Source organism: Corvus brachyrhynchos, unplaced genomic scaffold (assembly GCF_000691975.1).
Source record: "Corvus brachyrhynchos isolate BGI_N302 unplaced genomic scaffold, ASM69197v1 scaffold280, whole genome shotgun sequence".
Classification (NCBI taxonomy): Eukaryota; Metazoa; Chordata; class Aves; order Passeriformes; family Corvidae; genus Corvus; species Corvus brachyrhynchos.
Window position 1 is genome coordinate 317,566 of NW_008236198.1, and position 18,408 is coordinate 335,973.

At 48.1% G+C, this 18,408-nt stretch overlaps 1 protein-coding gene across 2 annotated transcripts in view; it reads left to right on the forward strand.

The window, feature by feature from the left end:
- The window catches only part of CACHD1 (cache domain containing 1), a 91,073-nt gene that overhangs the window by 70,533 nt on the left and 2,132 nt on the right, over window positions 1–18,408 (forward strand). For both annotated transcript variants that reach the window (XM_017740702.1, XM_017740694.1), the window contains exons 14-27: window positions 2,053–2,195; window positions 3,731–3,912; window positions 5,257–5,367; window positions 7,978–8,100; window positions 10,039–10,138; window positions 10,239–10,355; window positions 11,578–11,738; window positions 12,336–12,422; window positions 12,606–12,722; window positions 13,286–13,437; window positions 13,795–13,956; window positions 14,881–14,958; window positions 15,803–15,904; window positions 18,224–18,407. In XM_017740702.1, coding sequence (XP_017596191.1) covers window positions 2,053–2,195; window positions 3,731–3,912; window positions 5,257–5,367; window positions 7,978–8,100; window positions 10,039–10,138; window positions 10,239–10,355; window positions 11,578–11,738; window positions 12,336–12,422; window positions 12,606–12,722; window positions 13,286–13,437; window positions 13,795–13,956; window positions 14,881–14,958; window positions 15,803–15,904; window positions 18,224–18,407 — 1,819 coding nt within the window. The remainder of the gene's footprint in view (window positions 1–2,052; window positions 2,196–3,730; window positions 3,913–5,256; window positions 5,368–7,977; window positions 8,101–10,038; window positions 10,139–10,238; window positions 10,356–11,577; window positions 11,739–12,335; window positions 12,423–12,605; window positions 12,723–13,285; window positions 13,438–13,794; window positions 13,957–14,880; window positions 14,959–15,802; window positions 15,905–18,223; window position 18,408) is intronic.

Below are 18,408 nucleotides of genomic sequence, written 5' to 3' on the forward strand. Positions count from 1 at the left end.
CTGCTGATGTCCACCCTGAGCCTCCCCTGGCACAGTCACAGCTGGTGTGTTTCTGTAGAGTGTGGCAGCACAAAGTAAAAACATGGGCAATGCTCTTCCCTTGAGAAGCTTTTACTTCCAAGGCTGATTTTCTAATCAGCTCTTCCCTTCTCCCAGCTCTTCATGGTCACAGTGACCTGCTGAGTGCTGAGCACTTCCACAGAATCACAGCAGAGTCTGGGCTGGATCCCACAGGGATCATCAAACCCAGCTCTTGAGTGAAGGGTTCATGCAGGGATTGAATCCATAACTTTGTTACCAGCAGATTGACTTCTTGCAGGACGGATGAGTGGGGCTGCTCACAGAGTGAGTAGGGGATGAATGCACTGTGGGTCCAGCGGGGTCCCTGGCAGTGCAGTGAGAGGAGCAGAGGTGTCTCACCAAGCTTAAACCAAGTCCTCTTCTGGTTGCAAAGCACCTCCCTGACCAATAACAGAGTAGGATGAAGTCCCAGCCAGGTGTGCAGGACTCTGCTGCTCTTTTGCTTTGGATTTATGGAAGTTTTTCCCTGCCAGAAGCATTGAATACCATCAGAGTCAGAAGCTAAGCCTGTGGGGGAGAACGAGAACTTCAGTGCTCTGATGGTTTCCAGACCCTCCTCACCTGCTTAAAAATTCTCAGGTTTTGATAAGCTGAAGTGGTTCTGCTCTTCTGACTAATTCCAAACATTGATGGGAAAAAGGGAGAGTCTCCATGGCAGTTCCAGTGTCTGGGAAGGATGGAGAACTTAAAAGCCAGGAGTATCCCAAGAACAGAGGGGTTTTACATAAACATCCTACACTGCAAGCTGTCCTATTTAGGTATAATGGTGGGAGGTCCCTAAAATCTGTGTTACAGGAAGTTCTGAATTAATACTTCTGTTTTTAGCAGGGTTTGAAGCTCTCAAGGTGCATCAGTGGCACAGTTGTGAGATTTTTCTCAGCTCTTCGTGGCCCTGCAATTTAACCCAGTGAGATCAAACTGGAGGAGGGACCTTACAAACCTATGGAAATTGCTTTGCCAGTTGCTTAAAACCCAGGGTTTTTTCTTTCTTTAATGTGGTGCCTAATCTTGGTTATCTTATATCCATAAAGATACAAATGGAAAATATCCCAAAAATGCAGCGCTGAGCTGTCAAGTGGAAAAACTTCACCAAAGCAAAATCAGAATATTTGGCCTGGGAAGCAGATGAAGGCCTGGAGTGGAAGTTTGGAAGTGGGGACTGCAGCACATGTGTGGGGATGTGTTTTAGAGGAATGTGACTAAAAGCAGAACACTTCACATGCTGCACTGCAGTTTTTCCTCTGGGCACCATTCCACACAGGGAATTCAGGTTCCATGGGTCACATCCTCAGAGATCTTCTCAACCCTCAGCCCTACATCATCATAATCATTTCTCTTTTTAAAAAGAAAAAGCTGTCTGGTTTTGCAGATTTTGCATGATGAAAGTTCACTTTCTAGTTTGTTCTGAAAATCAGGCAGCTGCACTTTTATTGGGATTATTTATTATTCTGCACTTGGAATTTTCCAGATGTTCATTCTCTGGAACTGAAAATGCTCATTTTCATTTTCCTCTGGGATATCCAACCTAAACAGGGATACTTAATTTCTTCTTTAGCCCATAATCTTTTCTTAAGGGAAAACAGCTTCTGTTATCTCACAAAAAGCAGTAATTCAGAAATGATTTAGACTTTGGGAACAAGGGCATCAAGTACCAAATAGCACACAGAGATCAGAGCAGGTGGGCTGACTTCTGTGTTTGGAAGCGAGAAGGGGAGTTCATGTGCAGCCTGAGGTTAGGGAGAAACTGTGCTGGGAAGTGCTCCAGGTTGGGTGGAAAAATGGATGTTTCCTGCCCTCCCTCTCAGTCCTGCAGGAGTTTTGTGTGCTGAGGTGTGGGGGAGAGGGGAGAGCAGCAGAGCCATTCCTACCACACGGACACCACGTCAAGGACCTTCCCGTGGTGCAAATGTCCTCCCTGTGCAACACGTGCAGTTCATGATCCTGAAATTCCTGGTGTCTTGGTGTTTGCAGAGAGCCCCACGGTGATGCTGTCTGCAGGCAGCTTCTCCTCTCCCTACGAGCACCTGAGCCAGCCCGAGACCAAGCGGATGGTGGAGCACTACACGGCCTACCTGAGTGACAACACCCGGCTCATCGCCAACCCCGGCCTCAAGGTGGGCCCTCAGCACCCCAGGACACTCTGGGACATCCTCCTGTCCCACTCCTCCTCACAGTCACACACTGGTTTGGGTTGGAAGGACCTTAAAGCCCGTGCAGGGGCACCCCTGCCATGACCTGTGTGTTTTCCCTGAGCCATCAGTAAATGACGTTATTGTGTCTAATGGCACTTCACTTACCATGGGTTTTTCTCTAAAGCTTACTTTTGCTTGCAGCAGTTTGTGGCTTGGAAAATGAATTGAGCAAATGCTTGAATAAGCTGACAATGCAACCTGCAAATCATCTGGTTTTTGCATTGCCCAGTAGAAATATTTCTTTTTCAAAGGCAGATAGATTGTCGTGAAATCCTTGCCTGCCATTGTTAGTAACCTCGCTCTAGCTCTGATTATAATTTGAGCTGCCATTTCTAAAGTTGTGAAAATTGTTTTAGGGGATCTGTAGGGCAGAAAAATCCACCCTAATATTAACAAAGGATCTCACTGTGACGAGTGCCATTGACATATGAGACCACGCAGTTGCATATTCTCTCCTAACACTGCAAGGAAGAACGGTTGGCTCAGTATAAAACGATGTGCTTGTCTCTCTTGAAGAGCTTCAGTAATCTTTCCAAGAGCTTGAGCTTCAGGGGAGAGGATTCTAGGTGGATTGATATTACAGTCTCCCCTCAAGAGATTAAAAAGTGGTGCAAGTTCATAATTTGTGATTCCCAAGATTGGTCTGATCCAGTTGATCTCTCCCAAAAGCTGCTGTAGATCTCGCAGATTTTTAACTTGAGTTCTGACTTGCATCTTCTGTGGTCTTATTGCTTGCTCTGTAAGTCTCCATCCTAAATATCTCCATGGTGAATTTTCTTGAATTTTTGAAGTGGAGATTTCCAATCTGGCTTTTTGGACTTCTGTAATCACACTGTCACGAGCTTCTTGTAGCTCTTGTTGTGTGGACGCTGTAATGAGCACATCATCCATATAATGAATAATTATTGCTTGTGGAGATAAGGCTCACACCACAAACCATTGACAAATGGCTGGGACACCTTCCATTGTCCCAGGCTGCTCCAACCTGGCCTTGGACACTTCCAGACATCCAGGGGTAGCCCCAGCTGCTCTGGGCAACCTCACCCTCCCAGCCAGGAATTCCTTCCCAACATCTGATCTAAAGAGTGGAGAGAGGAGGGGGGCAGAACTTTATAAGCAGCTGTTGAAACAAACACTAGAGAAGTTAAAGCCACAGTAAATTCTTAGCAGAAATACCTTTGTGTTTTTAGGCATATAAAATAGAAATCTCTATTTTCTGTGCAAGCAGCACATTATTTATATTTACTCCAAGTTAAAGAAAAAACCCAACAAACTAAAAGCCGCAGAGATAACACCACCAATATTTCATTCCAATAATCTGCTTGGAATGTCTGGTGTGAGAAGCCTTGAACCAAGTAATTGAGTCGAGATGATCCCCGATGGCTCTCGGGGAAGCTTTTATCATCTTGCCATGCAAGTGCTGCAGGAACCCTGCCAGCTCTGCCTTTGTTTTGCAGTTCTCTGTCAGGAATGAAGTAATGGCAACCAGTCACGGCACGGATGAATGGATGACCCAGATGGAAATCAGTGGCCTCAACAGTTACATTGTCAGGCGTTACATAGCAACCCCCAATGGGGTGCTCCGCATCTACCCCGGCTCCCTCATGGACAAAGCATTTGATCCCACCAGGAGACAATGGTGAGGTTTGAGGGTCCCTTCAGCAAAGCTTTGAATCATCTCCGAGGGCAAGAAGGAAAATATTTAGAGTTGATTTCGTAGCCTGAGGGTTTTTTTATTTTTTAATTTAGTTAAAAACGTTTTCGTCGTGGGGAGAAGGCTCAGAGCTTAAATGCAGCCAGCTCAAGCGTTTATTGGTTCTAATTTCTAATTTCACTTATTGGTTCTAATTTCTAATTTCATTTATTGGTTCTAATTTCTAATTTCATTTATTGGTTCTAATTTCTAATTTCATTCATTGGTTATAATTTCAGGCCTTTTTATTTGCTGGGGTAGTTGGTGTTTCATAGCCCAGCTATGGCAGATGGGAACATAAATATTCAGAAAATGAGCATCCCCTTCAGGGATTAGCTAATTCGGGAGTGTTTGAGCTCCTCGGGCCCTTTTTGGTTGTTAATATTGGAGCCTTTTTGTTTGTTTACAGTGGCTTTTCTCACTGCTTTCAAGGAGGGATTAATGATGCAGCAGCATCTGATTTGGGCAAAGAGCTGGGGACATTCCAGATGGGAGCCTGAGACCTGAGCAGGCTCTGAGTGTGTTCCAAAGGGTGGGATCTGTGGGAAGGAGCCAGCCCAGGTGCTGGGACACTGGGAAAAGCACACATCCCAACGTTCTGGCTCTGCAGTGCTCCTGGCAGCTCTCCTGACCCATGTTTTCCCTGAAATTTGTAGTGTTACGGGAAGAATGTGCAAATAAAACCCTGGGAATAAAGCAGAAGTGGGTTAAGTTGCTCAGGGGCTGTTGCTCTGGGTAGGGCGAAGCAAAGTGATCACTTTTTCTTACAGAAAAGTGTTTTCAAAAGCTTTATAAGCTTTTCTATGGCAGTGGGAAGGTATTTGACATGACTGTGGCTTATTTTATGCTGAAGGAAGTTTTGAGAGGTTATAATTTATAATCACTGATATTTCTCTGTTTTCTTGCCTCAGTTCTGTCTTTTCTCCACAGTTTGCAGTATAATCATTTTGCCAGGTTTTGCCTTGAGTTTGAGACACTGCTGGCACCAAGTCCTGTGTTGTTCTGGGGGAAAATGTCTGAAATTACATTAAATGTGTTCTCTGCAGAAGTAAACAGAGCATTTTTCATGCAGCTGGATGTACTGGGGGACCATGTATTGGGCCAGTCTGGGTTAGGTCAGAGTCCCGGTCGTGTTTAGGTACTTGTTTGTTATTAAAAACCATTAATTTGGTGGCCTGTTGTTCACAGTGTGCAGAATTCAGTGTTTGTTGTTTTGGGCAAGTCAAGGATTCTGTCTTAAAGTTACAGAATTTGGCACTAATTATGAACATTTCCTTTGGCTTCCCTTAGGTACCTGCATGCAGTGGCTAATCCCGGCCTGATCACCTTTACTGGGCCCTACCTGGATGTGGGAGGGGCTGGATACGTGGTGACCATCAGCCACACTGTCCATTCCTCCAGGTGAGGGAGTCTGGAGCTTTGGGGCAGGCAAGAAGACTCTAAATGATCAGAGCTGGGTGACTCTGTGTGCTCAAGAACTGAAAGCCAAAGCTGGTTTTAAAGTGCTTTAGGTGAAATGTCATCCGACCTTGTGGAAATGGGGCATTGAAACACTGGGAGAAGTGCATTTTATAGGATTATGTGAGCTCTGTGCCTTAATTGGTACAGGGGTAATAACAGCATATTAAAAAAAAGGATTGGTTGGTGGGAGTGTGCTCCTGATGAACACGAGATGGCATGGCCAGGGGAGGAGGAGAGGGATTGCTTTCCTGAGGCACTTTGGGATATTCCCTCTCTGCTGGAAGTTAAATCCTTCTCCATCAGGGCTGCTAAGCTCCAAATTTCCTCAAGTTCCCCACACCTACACTGGTGGAGTTGTAAGGAGCAGGGAGGTGTTTGGAAGGGAATTGGAAGCTGATCCAAGGCCAGAGGGGCCAGGCCACACTCCAGAGACTGGGGAGCTCCTCTCCTGGGCTGGTGAATCCAGCACTTCTGCACAGGGGCTTCCAGGAGGAGGGAGGTTGTGAGGCAAAGCCTGTGAATCTCCAAGTGTTCTTCCAGGATTGCTGGCAACAGCAGGGCCAGGAGTTGGACTGGATGATCCCTGTGGGTCCCTTCCAGCTCAGGATATTCCATGATTCCATGAAATGACTTTTTCCTGGAGGACCAGACTGTTGTTGTTCCAGCTCCCTCCTGGCCAGGCCCCAGCCTGAGGCCAGGATTTGGGATGCAGGATGTTTAAAGGAGCCCAGTTTATAAAACATGGACCAAACCTTGCTGTCATAAGCTCTCCCAGATTCCCAAAATAGCAGTTACCTGTCCTGGTTTTTACATGGAGTTTCCTCCAAGCTCCCTACCCAACAGCCCACCAGTACAAAGGTAACTTCCAGTGTTGTACTGGGAAACAGAGATCCCAAAGCCCGCAGGGAACGGGACATGGCTCCTCCACTCTTCCAGAGATGGCCCTGCTTTGTGTGGGATTTCCCAGCACAGGAGCTCTGCCTGTGTGTTTTGGCAGGAGCATTTTCAGCCCCAGCCCCTGCGTGGTGCTGCTCACAGAGGAACTGACTGAGGGGAAGTGAGCACTTGTGTAAGGAGAGAAGTGCAATTAATCAGAATTGGGATTTTTATCTAGCAGGGGATGGTTTACTCAGCTCTAAGAACTTAAAGCTCCTGTGGGTTATTAGAACATGATTAAAGAACAGTTAAACAAAGTTTGGCAGATGTGAGTGTGAGTCCTGGGTAAATATGACCTCTGGAGCTCATAGTCACATGTGGTTATAATCCCCAAAGAGGCCTGAGCTCAAAATCCAGAGGGGTGGGGAGGAATCCATGGAGTTAACAGGAATTCTGGCATTAGGGACCGCTGGGAGGGTTTAAACACCCACATCAGTGTAGCCAGAGCTGACACCTCTCATTCCCATTTTATGTGTATCTTATTTCTTCTTTTGGAGGCTGGGAAGAGAAGATTTATGCCTGATGTGGTTTAATGCAGTTGGCATCAGCAAAGCAGAAGGATTTAATGCTTAAAAATGAAGCTAAAATATTTACAGTCTTCTAATGGCTTTATGTCTGTTAGGACAGAGCAGAACTTCAGAGCCTGATGCCTTGTCACACATGAAATGTGGCTGTGCTGCTTCACTGCCATCCTTCCATTCCTCCTCCAGGAAATGTGAACAGTAAATTAAATGCAGGTTTTTAGAATTTATATTTATCTGTCTACAAATGAGATTTGACTATGTCTCCACTGCACCTCTTTCAAAGCAAACAAACCTCAGCCCAGTAAACAGAGCTGGGTTTCCATGGAGAAGGGGTGGCCAGAGCTCTGTTTGTACAGTCCAGCTGTGCCTTGCAGCATCTTCTTGTCCTGAAGATTTTTATTCCTGTCTTTGGAGATAAAATTATGTAGAAAAGTGGATTTTGAAGAGCAGTGAGTCAGAGGTGTAAGGTCCACAGGGGTGCAAATCCCACACGCTGCGACTCGAGCTGATCCTCGTGGGTCCTGCAGGGCTGAGAGGGGACTGCTCTGGCTGTGCCCTCTCAGTGCTGCAGGGAGCAAACTGGGATCAGACTGGGAGAACTGGGGTGTTAGGAATGGAGGAAGGACAAAGTGCAGCCTCAGGCTGCTGCACACCACCACATCACAGGGTCCTTTTCATAACCCACCCTAAGAAATGTTCTTTTCTTCTAATTTTCTGCCTGCCATTCATAATCTCTCCCACACTCTGGAGTTTTAAGGATTTAGCTCAAAGTCTGGCACCTTCATATTCATTCCTCCTGCTGGGGGCTGAGCAGAGGAGGGGTGCAGGTAACTCCTTCCAGCTGGGGGGGTTGGGATGCTGGAAATGCAGGAGCTGCATCCTCTGTTTGTTTGGGTGGGTGGGGAACTTTTAATCCTCATTTCTGTCGCTCAGGATTAAATGTCTGTAGGTGGTGGGGGTGTGTGTAGGGTGGGATCCACTCCTGGGCTGTCTCCTGTGCTGATGGTAGAAGAGGCAGACTAAAATATGAAATTATTATTATTATTATTATTCCAGCCCTGAAAGCTTTTCCCTTGCCCCCTCTCTGCAGTGCTCAGATGTCCTCAGGACACTCCGTGGCCGTGATGGGCATCGACTTCACCCTCAGATATTTCTACAAAGTCCTCATGGACCTGCTGCCAGTTTGTAACCAAGATGGGGGCAACAAAATCAGGTAAAGCTGCTCCTGCCAGGCACAAAGTAAATAATTCATTTATTTTCTTTAACCAGATGAGCCAGAGGTCGTTCCCAACTTCATTTATCCAAGGATTCTGTTACTTTCAGTGCGTGTTCTCTGATTTCCAGTGAGCTTGTCCTTCTCATAAAGATTATGTGGATGTTATTGTTATTCCAGATCAAACTGCCATCAGCTAAATAAGCAATCTGCAGGATTACAAAAGCAGAAGAGAACAGATTTGATTTGATTTTTTTGGTTGTATTTAGACTTCTTTGAAATTCTGGGTAAAACAACCACTCTTTATTAAATGACCACACTTCCCAGTTCTTCTGTTTGTTTTAATTTTACCTGTTTAGTCCCTGTGAGCATGTAAGAATGATACAGGGCCTCAGTTATTTTAACTCCAATTATTAAAAGACACTTTTGGGATGTTTTTCTCAGAAATCCATAGCACAGCCTGGGCAGAAGAATTCAGATTTCATCTGGAGTATCCAATTTCAGTCAGACCCCTGGGTATCTTAATTGTTCCTTTCTTGGAAAGTCCTGTGGGGGTGGGATAAATTCTGGTTTGGATCTGGAGTAACTTGATAACATGGTTTGGGCATTGCTCTTGGTTCCTTGTTTGTTTTTAAACCTTAAATTTGGGAAGGGAAGTGGTTTTCTGTCATCCTCCCAGTTCTTTCCTAGTTTGGGTATTTTTCTATCTATTTTGTGGTGTATAAAAAAAAACAAATCAGGATTTCTGGTATGGCATTGCTCCCTCCTGGTTAAAAATCAGCAAGGTCAGATGCTTTATTCTGTTCCTGCAATCCCTAAATGAGGAGTTTTGAGGATATTGTTCAGTGTTGGACCGTTCTGATGTAGAAATTGGATCCAATGTTTCCAGTCTTTGCATAAATGCAGGTTCTGGGGTTTTTTTAGTGTATCTGTCTTAAGGATTTTCTGTCACAAAGAAGAGCAAACACCACATCCCTACGTGTATTTCTAATGGAAAATCCCCCCAAAAAAATCCCAAGTCCAAGTTTTCCTGCCTCCTTTGTACCCTTACAGAGCACAGAGGCTTTCCCTGCTCTCTGCTCCCTCCGGAGCTGCTGTGGCTGTGTGACACAGCCCTTTTTTAGTGTATCTGTCTTAAGGATTTTCTGTCACAAAGAAGAGCAAACACCACATCCCTACGTGTATTTCTAATGGAAAATCCCCCCAAAAAAATCCCAAGTCCAAGTTTTCCTGCCTCCTTTGTACCCTTACAGAGCACAGAGGCTTTCCCTGCTCTCTGCTCCCTCCGGAGCTGCTGTGGCTGTGTGACACAGCCCATGGGAATCCCACTCAGATCCAGCCGGAGCCGGGGCTCCTGCGCCTTCCCCAGTGCCGCCGTCTGTGGCCATGGAAACGGGAGAGGGGGAAAATGGGATGGATTGAACTCCCTGGATTCTGGGTGGGGACACAGATCCGACATGGGGAGAGCTGAAAAGGGAGAGGAAAGCTTAGGAGGGCTGAGAGTGCAACTGGAGTGATTTATCCCCCCCTAAAATCGAATTCTGAAGGGGGAGGGCATTAAAGGAGAGTGTGAAATCTCTCTAATTAATTAGTCACATAGTAAATTAATAAACGATTAAAGCTTTCCAAGTTCATTAGGCTCTGTTTATTTCTGGCTCTTCCCCAATCAGACAATGCACTGATGGCTTTTCCTTTCTGGTTTTAATCAGCTCTGTTTTCAGCTCCTTGATGGCCCCGGCTCTCTGGAGCAGGAACAGCTGGAAAAGCTTCATGGAAATACCTGATACATTCTTTAAGGACATTTTGCAGGGAATTTGTTTCATGGCCCTGTTAAATGGAAACCTTTAAAAGCCCTTTAGGACCGTGTTTTATTTCCCCCTGTTCCCCTGAAGCCCAAGGAGGTCTAACAGGAGGCTCTTGCTGTGTTTTTGGGGGCAGGTGCTTCATCATGGAGGACAGGGGGTACCTGGTGGCACATCCAACCCTCATCGACCCCAAGGGCCACGCGCCCGTGGAGCAGCAGCACATCACACACAAGGTCTGCCTGCTTTCCCTTGCCTTATTTCCATCATCTCTAATTCCTGAGCTGCTGTTTGTGGCCGATTCCAAAGGCACCAACTCCTGCCTTTCCCCCTTAGGAGCCTCTGGTGGCAAACGACATCCTGAACCACCCAAACTTCGTCAAGAAAAACCTCTGCAACAGCTTCAGTGACAGGACCGTGCAGCGCTTCTATAAATTCAACACCAGCTTAGTGGTGAGCGGGTGTTTCTATCCAATTCTGCTTTTGAATGTACTTTGGTTGAGCTGGGTTTCTTTTGGTGGAAGCACAAGTCCCTGCCAGGCTCAGCAGCCGGGGCTGGGAGCCAGCCTTCCGTGGGGATTGGCCTCCGATCCCCTCCCCAGACACAAACCAGGCTGCACAAACAGAGTCCCCTGACAGCCAGGGGTTATGGCTGTGATCCCTGGCCAAGCATGGCAGCTGTCTGCAGGCTCCCAGCCAGCGTCAGGGAAAGAAGGGCAGTTTGCTGTTGCTGGGTGAGGATTTTCCAGCCATGGTTGGGATGTGTTGCTTTGGATCTGGGCTGACCTCTGGCTCCAGCTCTGACCAGCGTCACGTCCTCCTGTGAGGTCTCTGATAACTTACCTTTAGGTGTCCCAATAAATCCATTTACTGGTGAGCATTCCCATTTGTGAGACTGAAATCTCTGGGGTCCTGCACACTCTGTGCCCCCCCATTGGATCCTGTGGGAGCTCCCTCTTGTGAGGAGTCTAAACCAGGGGCTGTCGTCCCTCACAGAGCCACAGATCCATCCTGGCCAAGTCCCTCCAGAATGATTCCAAAGCTGTTACACTCTGTGGGAGAAGCTGCTCTTGAAATACTACTTTTCAATTATTACTAGGAGGAGAAGGTGGGAAATAATTCAAAAATATTTGCAAGTCACATCAGAATACATTGATTTATGTCAGGTTGGCTTAAACATTTTCCTCACACTTGGAATGCCAAGTGGGAAGTGTGATACTGGGAAGGAAATTGTGTAGGACGGAGCAGAAACTTGTAAAAAGGAATCAGGAAGGAGTCTGCAGGAGCTGGGCATTGCTGTGGTGGCTTTTTTCAAGGCTCAGGAAGTTTCCAGCCCGTGGCAGTGGCTCCCATCAGAGCCTCTGTGGAGGTCACTGAGGGCTGGCACAGCGGGGACGGGTCAGTGAGCGATGGGAAGGAGTGAAATGTCACCTCTGCTGCCACATGTCCTCATTTTCACAAGCTAAGCCTATTCCTTTCTGTCTTCAGCAAAGTCTTTTCACCCACAAGTGTCCTGGAAGCAAAACTCACCCACCCCTTAATCAGCCTCAGTTTTGTGAGGGCAGCACTCCTGTGAATTGCTGTCCCCACAGCTCTGTAGGATCCCTTGGAAGGGGAAGAGTCTTCAGCTCCCTAAAACAACACTTTACACCACTGACACCTTGTTTTTCCCCAGGGTGACCTGACCAACCTCGTGCACGGCAGTCACTGCTCCAAGTACAGGCTGACGAGGATCCCGGGCACCAACGCCTTCGTGGGAATCGTCAACGAGACGTGCGACTCGCTGGCCTTCTGTGCCTGCAGCATGGTGGACAGGCTGTGCCTCAACTGCCACAGGTGACAGGCTGGGGTGGGCTGGCACACGCCCTCCCTCTTCCTTGGTTTGGGCTTTATCAGAACAAAATCAGTTCTTGAGGTAATTCAGCGCAAAATCAGGGAGAATTAAAGGGTTGCTCTGCCTGTGCTCCCTGTGAGAGGTGCAGGGGCTTGGGGTGTCGGCTGGGTTGTCAGTGTTTAACCCAGGGGAGTTTGGGTGGATAATGCTGGAAGACACTGAGCGATTCAGTGTCTCAGGGGCAGTTACCTGTGAGTGAGCCCCTTTCTTCTGGCATATAAATTCCCATGGTTTGCCATGGATTGGTGATTTTTCATTGAGGGGATCCAGGAGGTTTTGCCCACACCATCCTGACGTGTTTGTGGCACTGCCAGGAAGGATCCTTACATCTAGATCTGAGGGATTGCCTGCTTTTGGAATTCCAGGGATGGGTAACAGAGGCTCTATCATGATGTCACCCTCAGTCCTGGTGCAGGACAGAGCACTCCCTGTTCCTAGGGAAGGAGCAGAGTCTCCGGACAGCCTTTTCCATGGGAACTGCTGCTCCAGTTAAAATATGGTAGTGTCTGAAGGGTTTTCCCTGTGTTTCCTGCTTGCAGGATGGAACAGAACGAGTGTGAGTGTCCCTGTGAGTGCCCACTGGAGGTGAACGAATGCACTGGGAACCTGACCAACGCCGAGAGCAGGTGAGAGGCAGGACACTGCAGGAACAAATAAATCCCTGTTTGTCCTGCTGAGCTGCAGGGGATCCAATAGGCAGAATTTTTAGTACAATTAAACAGATGACGTGCAGTAGGTGAAGATTATTGTAATTGATTGTGCTTTGGGTGCTTGTGTAACACACGGCTTTACTCTTTGCTGCGATGCAGGAATCCGAGCTGTGAGGTGCATCAGGAGCCGATGACTTTCACGGCCATCGATCCCAGCTTGCAGGATGCACTCCCACAGTGCATCAACACCCAGTGCAACCAGAGGACAGAGAGTGGGTAAGGTGGCCTTCCCCAGCCCTCAGAATACACTCTTGTGGAAATAATCCAATGGAAATAGTTCTTTCTTACGTGTTTTAAAGGAAAAAAATTAGGGGAAAAAAGTATAATGCCAGAATGAGGTTCTGCTCCTGGCATGGAGGGCTCATTTTTGCTTGTAATGAGCAGTCTCCATTCTGACCAGACTTCCCAAATCCTTTCTTCCGTCTTCCAAAAGCTGCAGAGAAAGGCTGGAACTGCAGCCAGACTTCACCACACTGGGAAATGCCTTATTGGAGGAGTTACAAGTAGGATTCTCCCTTTGCTCAGGCTCAGTGATTCAGGAAAAAACCAAAACAGACAGAGTTGGAAAATGGATGCTGGAAATGCAGCTTCCCTGTATAATTTCCCTTGTGGTACTTGAGCACTTCCATGGAATTTTTTCTGGCTAAACTCATGTACTTGAGGGTTTACAGATGATTTTGGCCTCACTCTGTCTCATGGTTCTAAAGCAGACTGAGCTTTGCAAAGGAGAGCTGTTGAACTGGAAAGTAACCATGTCTTGTTTGGATCCTCCTGTGCAGGGATTGCTTCGGAGTGCTGGACTGCGAGTGGTGCATGGTGGACAGCGATGGGAAGACCCACCTGGACAAGTCCTACTGTGCCCCTCAGAAGGAATGTTTTGGTGGCATCGTGGGAGCCAAGAGTCCCTATGTGGATGACTTGGGAGCAATAGGTAACTCAGCCTTTCTGAGCAGGTGCTGCTTTGGCTGCTTGTGTTCCTGAACATGCAGGAGGTTCTGCACATAACGTTTACCTCTTAGCCCGGTGCTAAATCAGCGTAAGGAGTGTGCCAGGCAGGAAGGAGGTGGTGAACGTTACCTGTTGGAAAACCCTGATGTGGAGCTGAGTGTAACTCCACATTCCTGTCTTTTAAGACGCACCCTCTCTGAATTCCTTCTCCTATTCCCAGTGTGCACAGTCAAGCATCCAGAAATCCTTGCAGAGCCTCTCCATGTTCCATGTTGATTTAACCCTTCCTGCAGAGCATTTACGGTGTTGTTCTCCCTCTGCTTTATTCCTTTTGCCTTAGGAGATGAAGTGATCACCCTGAACATGATCAAGAGTGCCCCGGTGGGCCCCGTGGCTGGAGGCATCATGGGCTGCATCATGGTGCTGGTGCTGGCCGTGTACGCGTACCGGCACCAGATCCACCGCCGCAGCCACCAGCACATGTCCCCGCTGGCCGCGCAGGGTGAGCTCAGCTCAGGGGCTGAACAACAGGGTGGGGATGAAAAAACCCAACAAAACCCAAAGAAAAAGCAATCCCAAAGCTCTCCCCTCGGTTTTGTGGCAGCGCTTCCCCGGTTTTATTCCGGTTTGGAGCTGTGGGGAGCCGGGCCTGGCGCAGGGGCTGTGTCTTGCTGCCCTCTCCTGGGTACAGCCAGAGCTGCTGCTGCCCAGGGAGCCTGCCCAGACCCAGAGGGAGATAAACTAAGCTTTGCCAGAGCTCAGCCACTAATCCCAGCTTTCTGCAGCTCGGCCCAGCAGATCCATCATGTGTTTATTTTGTGCAGCTGCTGGGAGTGACACACTTTTCACCCCCTTTGGGTTTGGGATGTGGCTTTTTTCACTTGTGTTTCCTGGTTCTGGTCCATGTGATGTTCATGGAATGTCTGTGCACAGAGGGATGAAACCACTGAAGCCTGAGAGGCAAAACTGTGCTGGGAGAAGGGATACTGGTAGAAAGATAAAGATCCAGAGGTGAGAACACCTCCCTGGAAGTGTTCCAGGCCAGGTTGGAGCAACCTGGGATAGTGGAAGGTGTCCCTGCCCATGGCAAGGGTGGAACAAGATGGGCGTTAAGGCCCTCTCCAACCCCAATTAATTAATTCTGTGAATTTAAGTGTGATCAGAGCTAATTACCTCTATATTTGATCATCCCCCAGCTCTGTTTTAAATCAGTTCCTTCAGAACTTTAAATTGAGTCCCTTTCAGGGAGAGGTGGGATGAGGCATTTTCCTGGTATCCCAGCTCCAAACATGTTGGAAGAAGAGCAGCCCTAGCTCAGACCAGTAAGACAAAGTGCTTCCACTCTGTTACTGGGGTGACAGCTGGCAGTAAGGTGATGCAGAACTTCTCTCACCAGCTGTGTTTTTCTGTTTGTAACGCTGCGTAGAAATGTCAGTGCGTATGTCCAACCTGGAAAACGATAGGGACGAGAGGGATGATGACAGCCATGAAGACAGAGGCATCAGTAAGTACCAAACCACTGTGCTGTGAAAAACTCTGAGATTAAATCAGCCATTTGGTTTTTAATACCCTAGATTTGAATATATATAATATATATATATAATATATATATATAGGAGGCCCTGTGCTGATCAGCTGTAGAAAATGACAGAGCAATGTTTTAGTTCAAACATTCAGTGCACCTTCAGTCTCATGCTGAAAAATGATATTTTTCACTTTTAAAAGATAATTCTCCATTAGATGTGGAGGAGTTTTGTCCCTCACAACCCCTGTCATGAGCACTTCCAGAAATAGCTCTGATCAGCTTAAAAATGGCCACTGGGACAGCACAGGGTATGGAAAACTCTTCCCCTTGTTCAGCCTTGGAAAGCAGAAGCCAAGGCTGGCAAGTATGGTCAGCAAACATGGCAGTAAATCTTCTTTGCATGGATTTGGGATGCCTTTAGTTCTTTGCCATCCAATAAAAATGGCACTTTGCATGATCCTGGTGTGCTGTAGGTTGAGCTGGTGCACCCAGACTTCAGGGGAGTTCCAGAGTCAGACCAGGTCCCTGGGCCCTCACTAATATAGTACTCAAGATTTCAAGCTGTATCAGCACTCAGAGATGGAGAAAAAGCATATCTGAGCTTCATGGCTTGCATCTACTGCTTCCCCACGTCCCTTTTTGTTCCCTTCGGAGTCAGCTTGCAGTGCTGCCGTGGGATCCTCGGCACTGGCACAGCTCTGCTCCTCCTCTGTGGCTGGGCACAGCCCTTTGAAGCAGAGGTGTTGGCTGAGCTGCAGGAGGCTGCTCCTGCTGCCGTGGGGTCAGTGAGGCGCTGCTCTGAGGTTGGTTTTGTGTCTCGCAGTCAGCAACACGCGGTTCATCGCGGCGGTGATCGAGCGGCACGCGCACAGCCCCGAGCGCCGGCGCCGCTACTGGGGCCGCTCCGGCACCGAGAGCGACCACGGTGAGTCCTGGGCCCTGCGGTCCCTGTGAGGACTGGGGGACTCGTTTTCCTACAGGAATCTGGCTCCTTGTAGATAAGGTGGCCAGAACTAAAGCCAAACAAAAAGCTTTGGCCCTTCTTGCTTTGCTGTTGGATAGTTCTGACTTGATTTGTTCTGAGGGGAGACCTCGCTGGGGGCCTCAACATCATCCCAAGGGGCAGCACTGATCTCTGCTCCCTGTGACAGGGACAGCATCCGGGGAATGGCTGCAGCTGGGGAGGGGTGGGCTGGAGACCAGGAAAAGGTTCTTCCCCCAGAGAATACTGGAGTGACAGGGGAATGGCTTCACACTGAAAGGGAGTAGGATAGATTAAATATTAGAAAGAAATTCTCTGTGAGGGTGGGGAGGCCCTGGCACAGGGTGCCCAGAGCAGCTGTGGCTGCCCCTGGATCCCTGGCAGTGCCCAAGGCCAGGCTGGACATTGGGGCTTGGAGCAGCCTGGGACAGTGGAAGGTGTCCCTGCCTATGGCAGGGGTGGAATGGGATCATCTTTAATGTCCCTTCCAACCCAAGCCATTGTGGGATTCTGTGATCTTCCAGCACCTTTAAGCAAATGCTGGTCACCATTAGGCTCAGGGGGTTGGGATGTGTCTCCCCTGCCCTGAGACTAAATCTCCTTAAATCTGGAAAGCTGCTAGAAGGGTGTAATGCTGTTGACTCATGAGGAGGCTTAATTTATTAGGAAATGAAGAGGAGGAGGGCTAGACAAGGCAGTCTGCAAGCTGTTAGCTCTACAAGGCCGGGGACCTTACAGCAGACCTGGCCCAGCACTAAGGCACTGGTTGCACTAATGGAATTGGGACAGGAAACACAAAGGCCAAACCCTTGGAATGTGGATGAACAGATGTCTCCTAGACAATCTTGCTCTAGGAGGAATTACCCTGGATTTGGGGTGAGATTACCTGTGCTGAGGCAGATTTGCCAGATTAATGCTCCCTCTGCTCCTTTTCTTGCAGTCCCAGCAAATCCTTCCCATCTTTTAGTCATCCTGGGTTAGCAGGGGAGATGTCTACCTCCATCTGGAATGTGCACTGCTATTTTTAGTTTCTGTAATTCCATCTTCTTCAAAGGGCTGCCCAGGCTTCTTCCCCAATTCCTCCGTGCCAGCTCCAAGCCATGACTCAGAGCATGGGAAATGGGAGGCAGCTCTGGGGACTCAGCTGCTATTTTTACCACCCTCCTTTTAGGTGTCTCCAGCTGAAAACCTGACCGAGATGCTCAGGAGCACCAGTGCTTCCTCAGCCTTTAGGCCTTGTTTTTTGAGAAGGATTTATTTTCCAATTAAAGCAAGATCTTTTTCCTTTTACATTTCATTTGGTTTGGCATTTAGAATGCTGAGGTGGAGTTGTTTGCCCTGCAGCCTGGTCTGAGTGGGAACAGCTGGTTTGGATAAATCCAAAACGTCCCAGGAACCGGAGCACCTGCTTCCAAGGCAAGGGACAAAACATCTCCAAGGGATCTGTTAGGAGATGGATTCCTTGCTGGAAAGCAAGGGCTGCTAGCTGGCTTCCCAGTGACACCATTGCTGTAGGATATCCCAGGGAACGTGATGTCTCATCACTCCTGATCTGGATTTTAACTCCTCAGACTCCAGTAGCAGATATTTCAGCCAAAAGAGAGCCTTGAGCTAATTGCTCCATGTGTGAGCTCAGCTGGAAGTGTCAGTACCCTCTGGTAAATGGAGCTGCTGTGTGAAACCCTTCCCAGGTGCGTCCCATGGATTTTGTTAACTGTGGGAAGCTCACCAGCATTAAATACACATGCTTGGGGTTTGCAAACAGGTGACAAGTGCCCTCATCCTTTGAAAAATAAAATACAGCATGATGATTGTGAAGAAATTTTGCTGCTTCTAGATGCAATAACTGGGAATCCTTCCCAGAAAGATGTAGGTGGTAGGAATAGAGGTACCAGAAGTGGATCCCACCTATTTACTGTCTAAAAATCCAGGTTTATATCTTAACAGATTTTTTGGGGGTGGTATTCTTCATGTTTTGGTTTGAAATCAGTGCCAGCAATTCCGTTGTTACAAACTGTTGAACACGTGGATGTTGTTACTCCTTGGGGAGGCACAAACCACAGGTCCCCAGGGGTGGTGGCAGGGAAAAGGATCCGTTACGGATGTCCAGGAGAGGATGAGTTTGTTGGGTTTTTACTCTGTTAATTAAAGAAAATTGTTCTACACTCTCTCGAAGCACCCTATGTGTGATTCCATGAAGGGTGCCCAGCCAGCCCTGGGAATTCTGAGCATCCAGCCTCACTGCTGCTGTTTATTCCCCAGGCTACAGCACCATGAGCCCTCAGGAGGACAGCGAGAACCCCCCATGCAATAACGACCCGCTCTCGGCCGGCGTGGACGTGGGCACCCACGACGAGGACCTGGAGCTGGACACGCCGCCGCAGACGGCCGCGCTGCTGAGCCACAAGTTACACCACTACCGGCTGGACCCCCCCACACTCCACCAC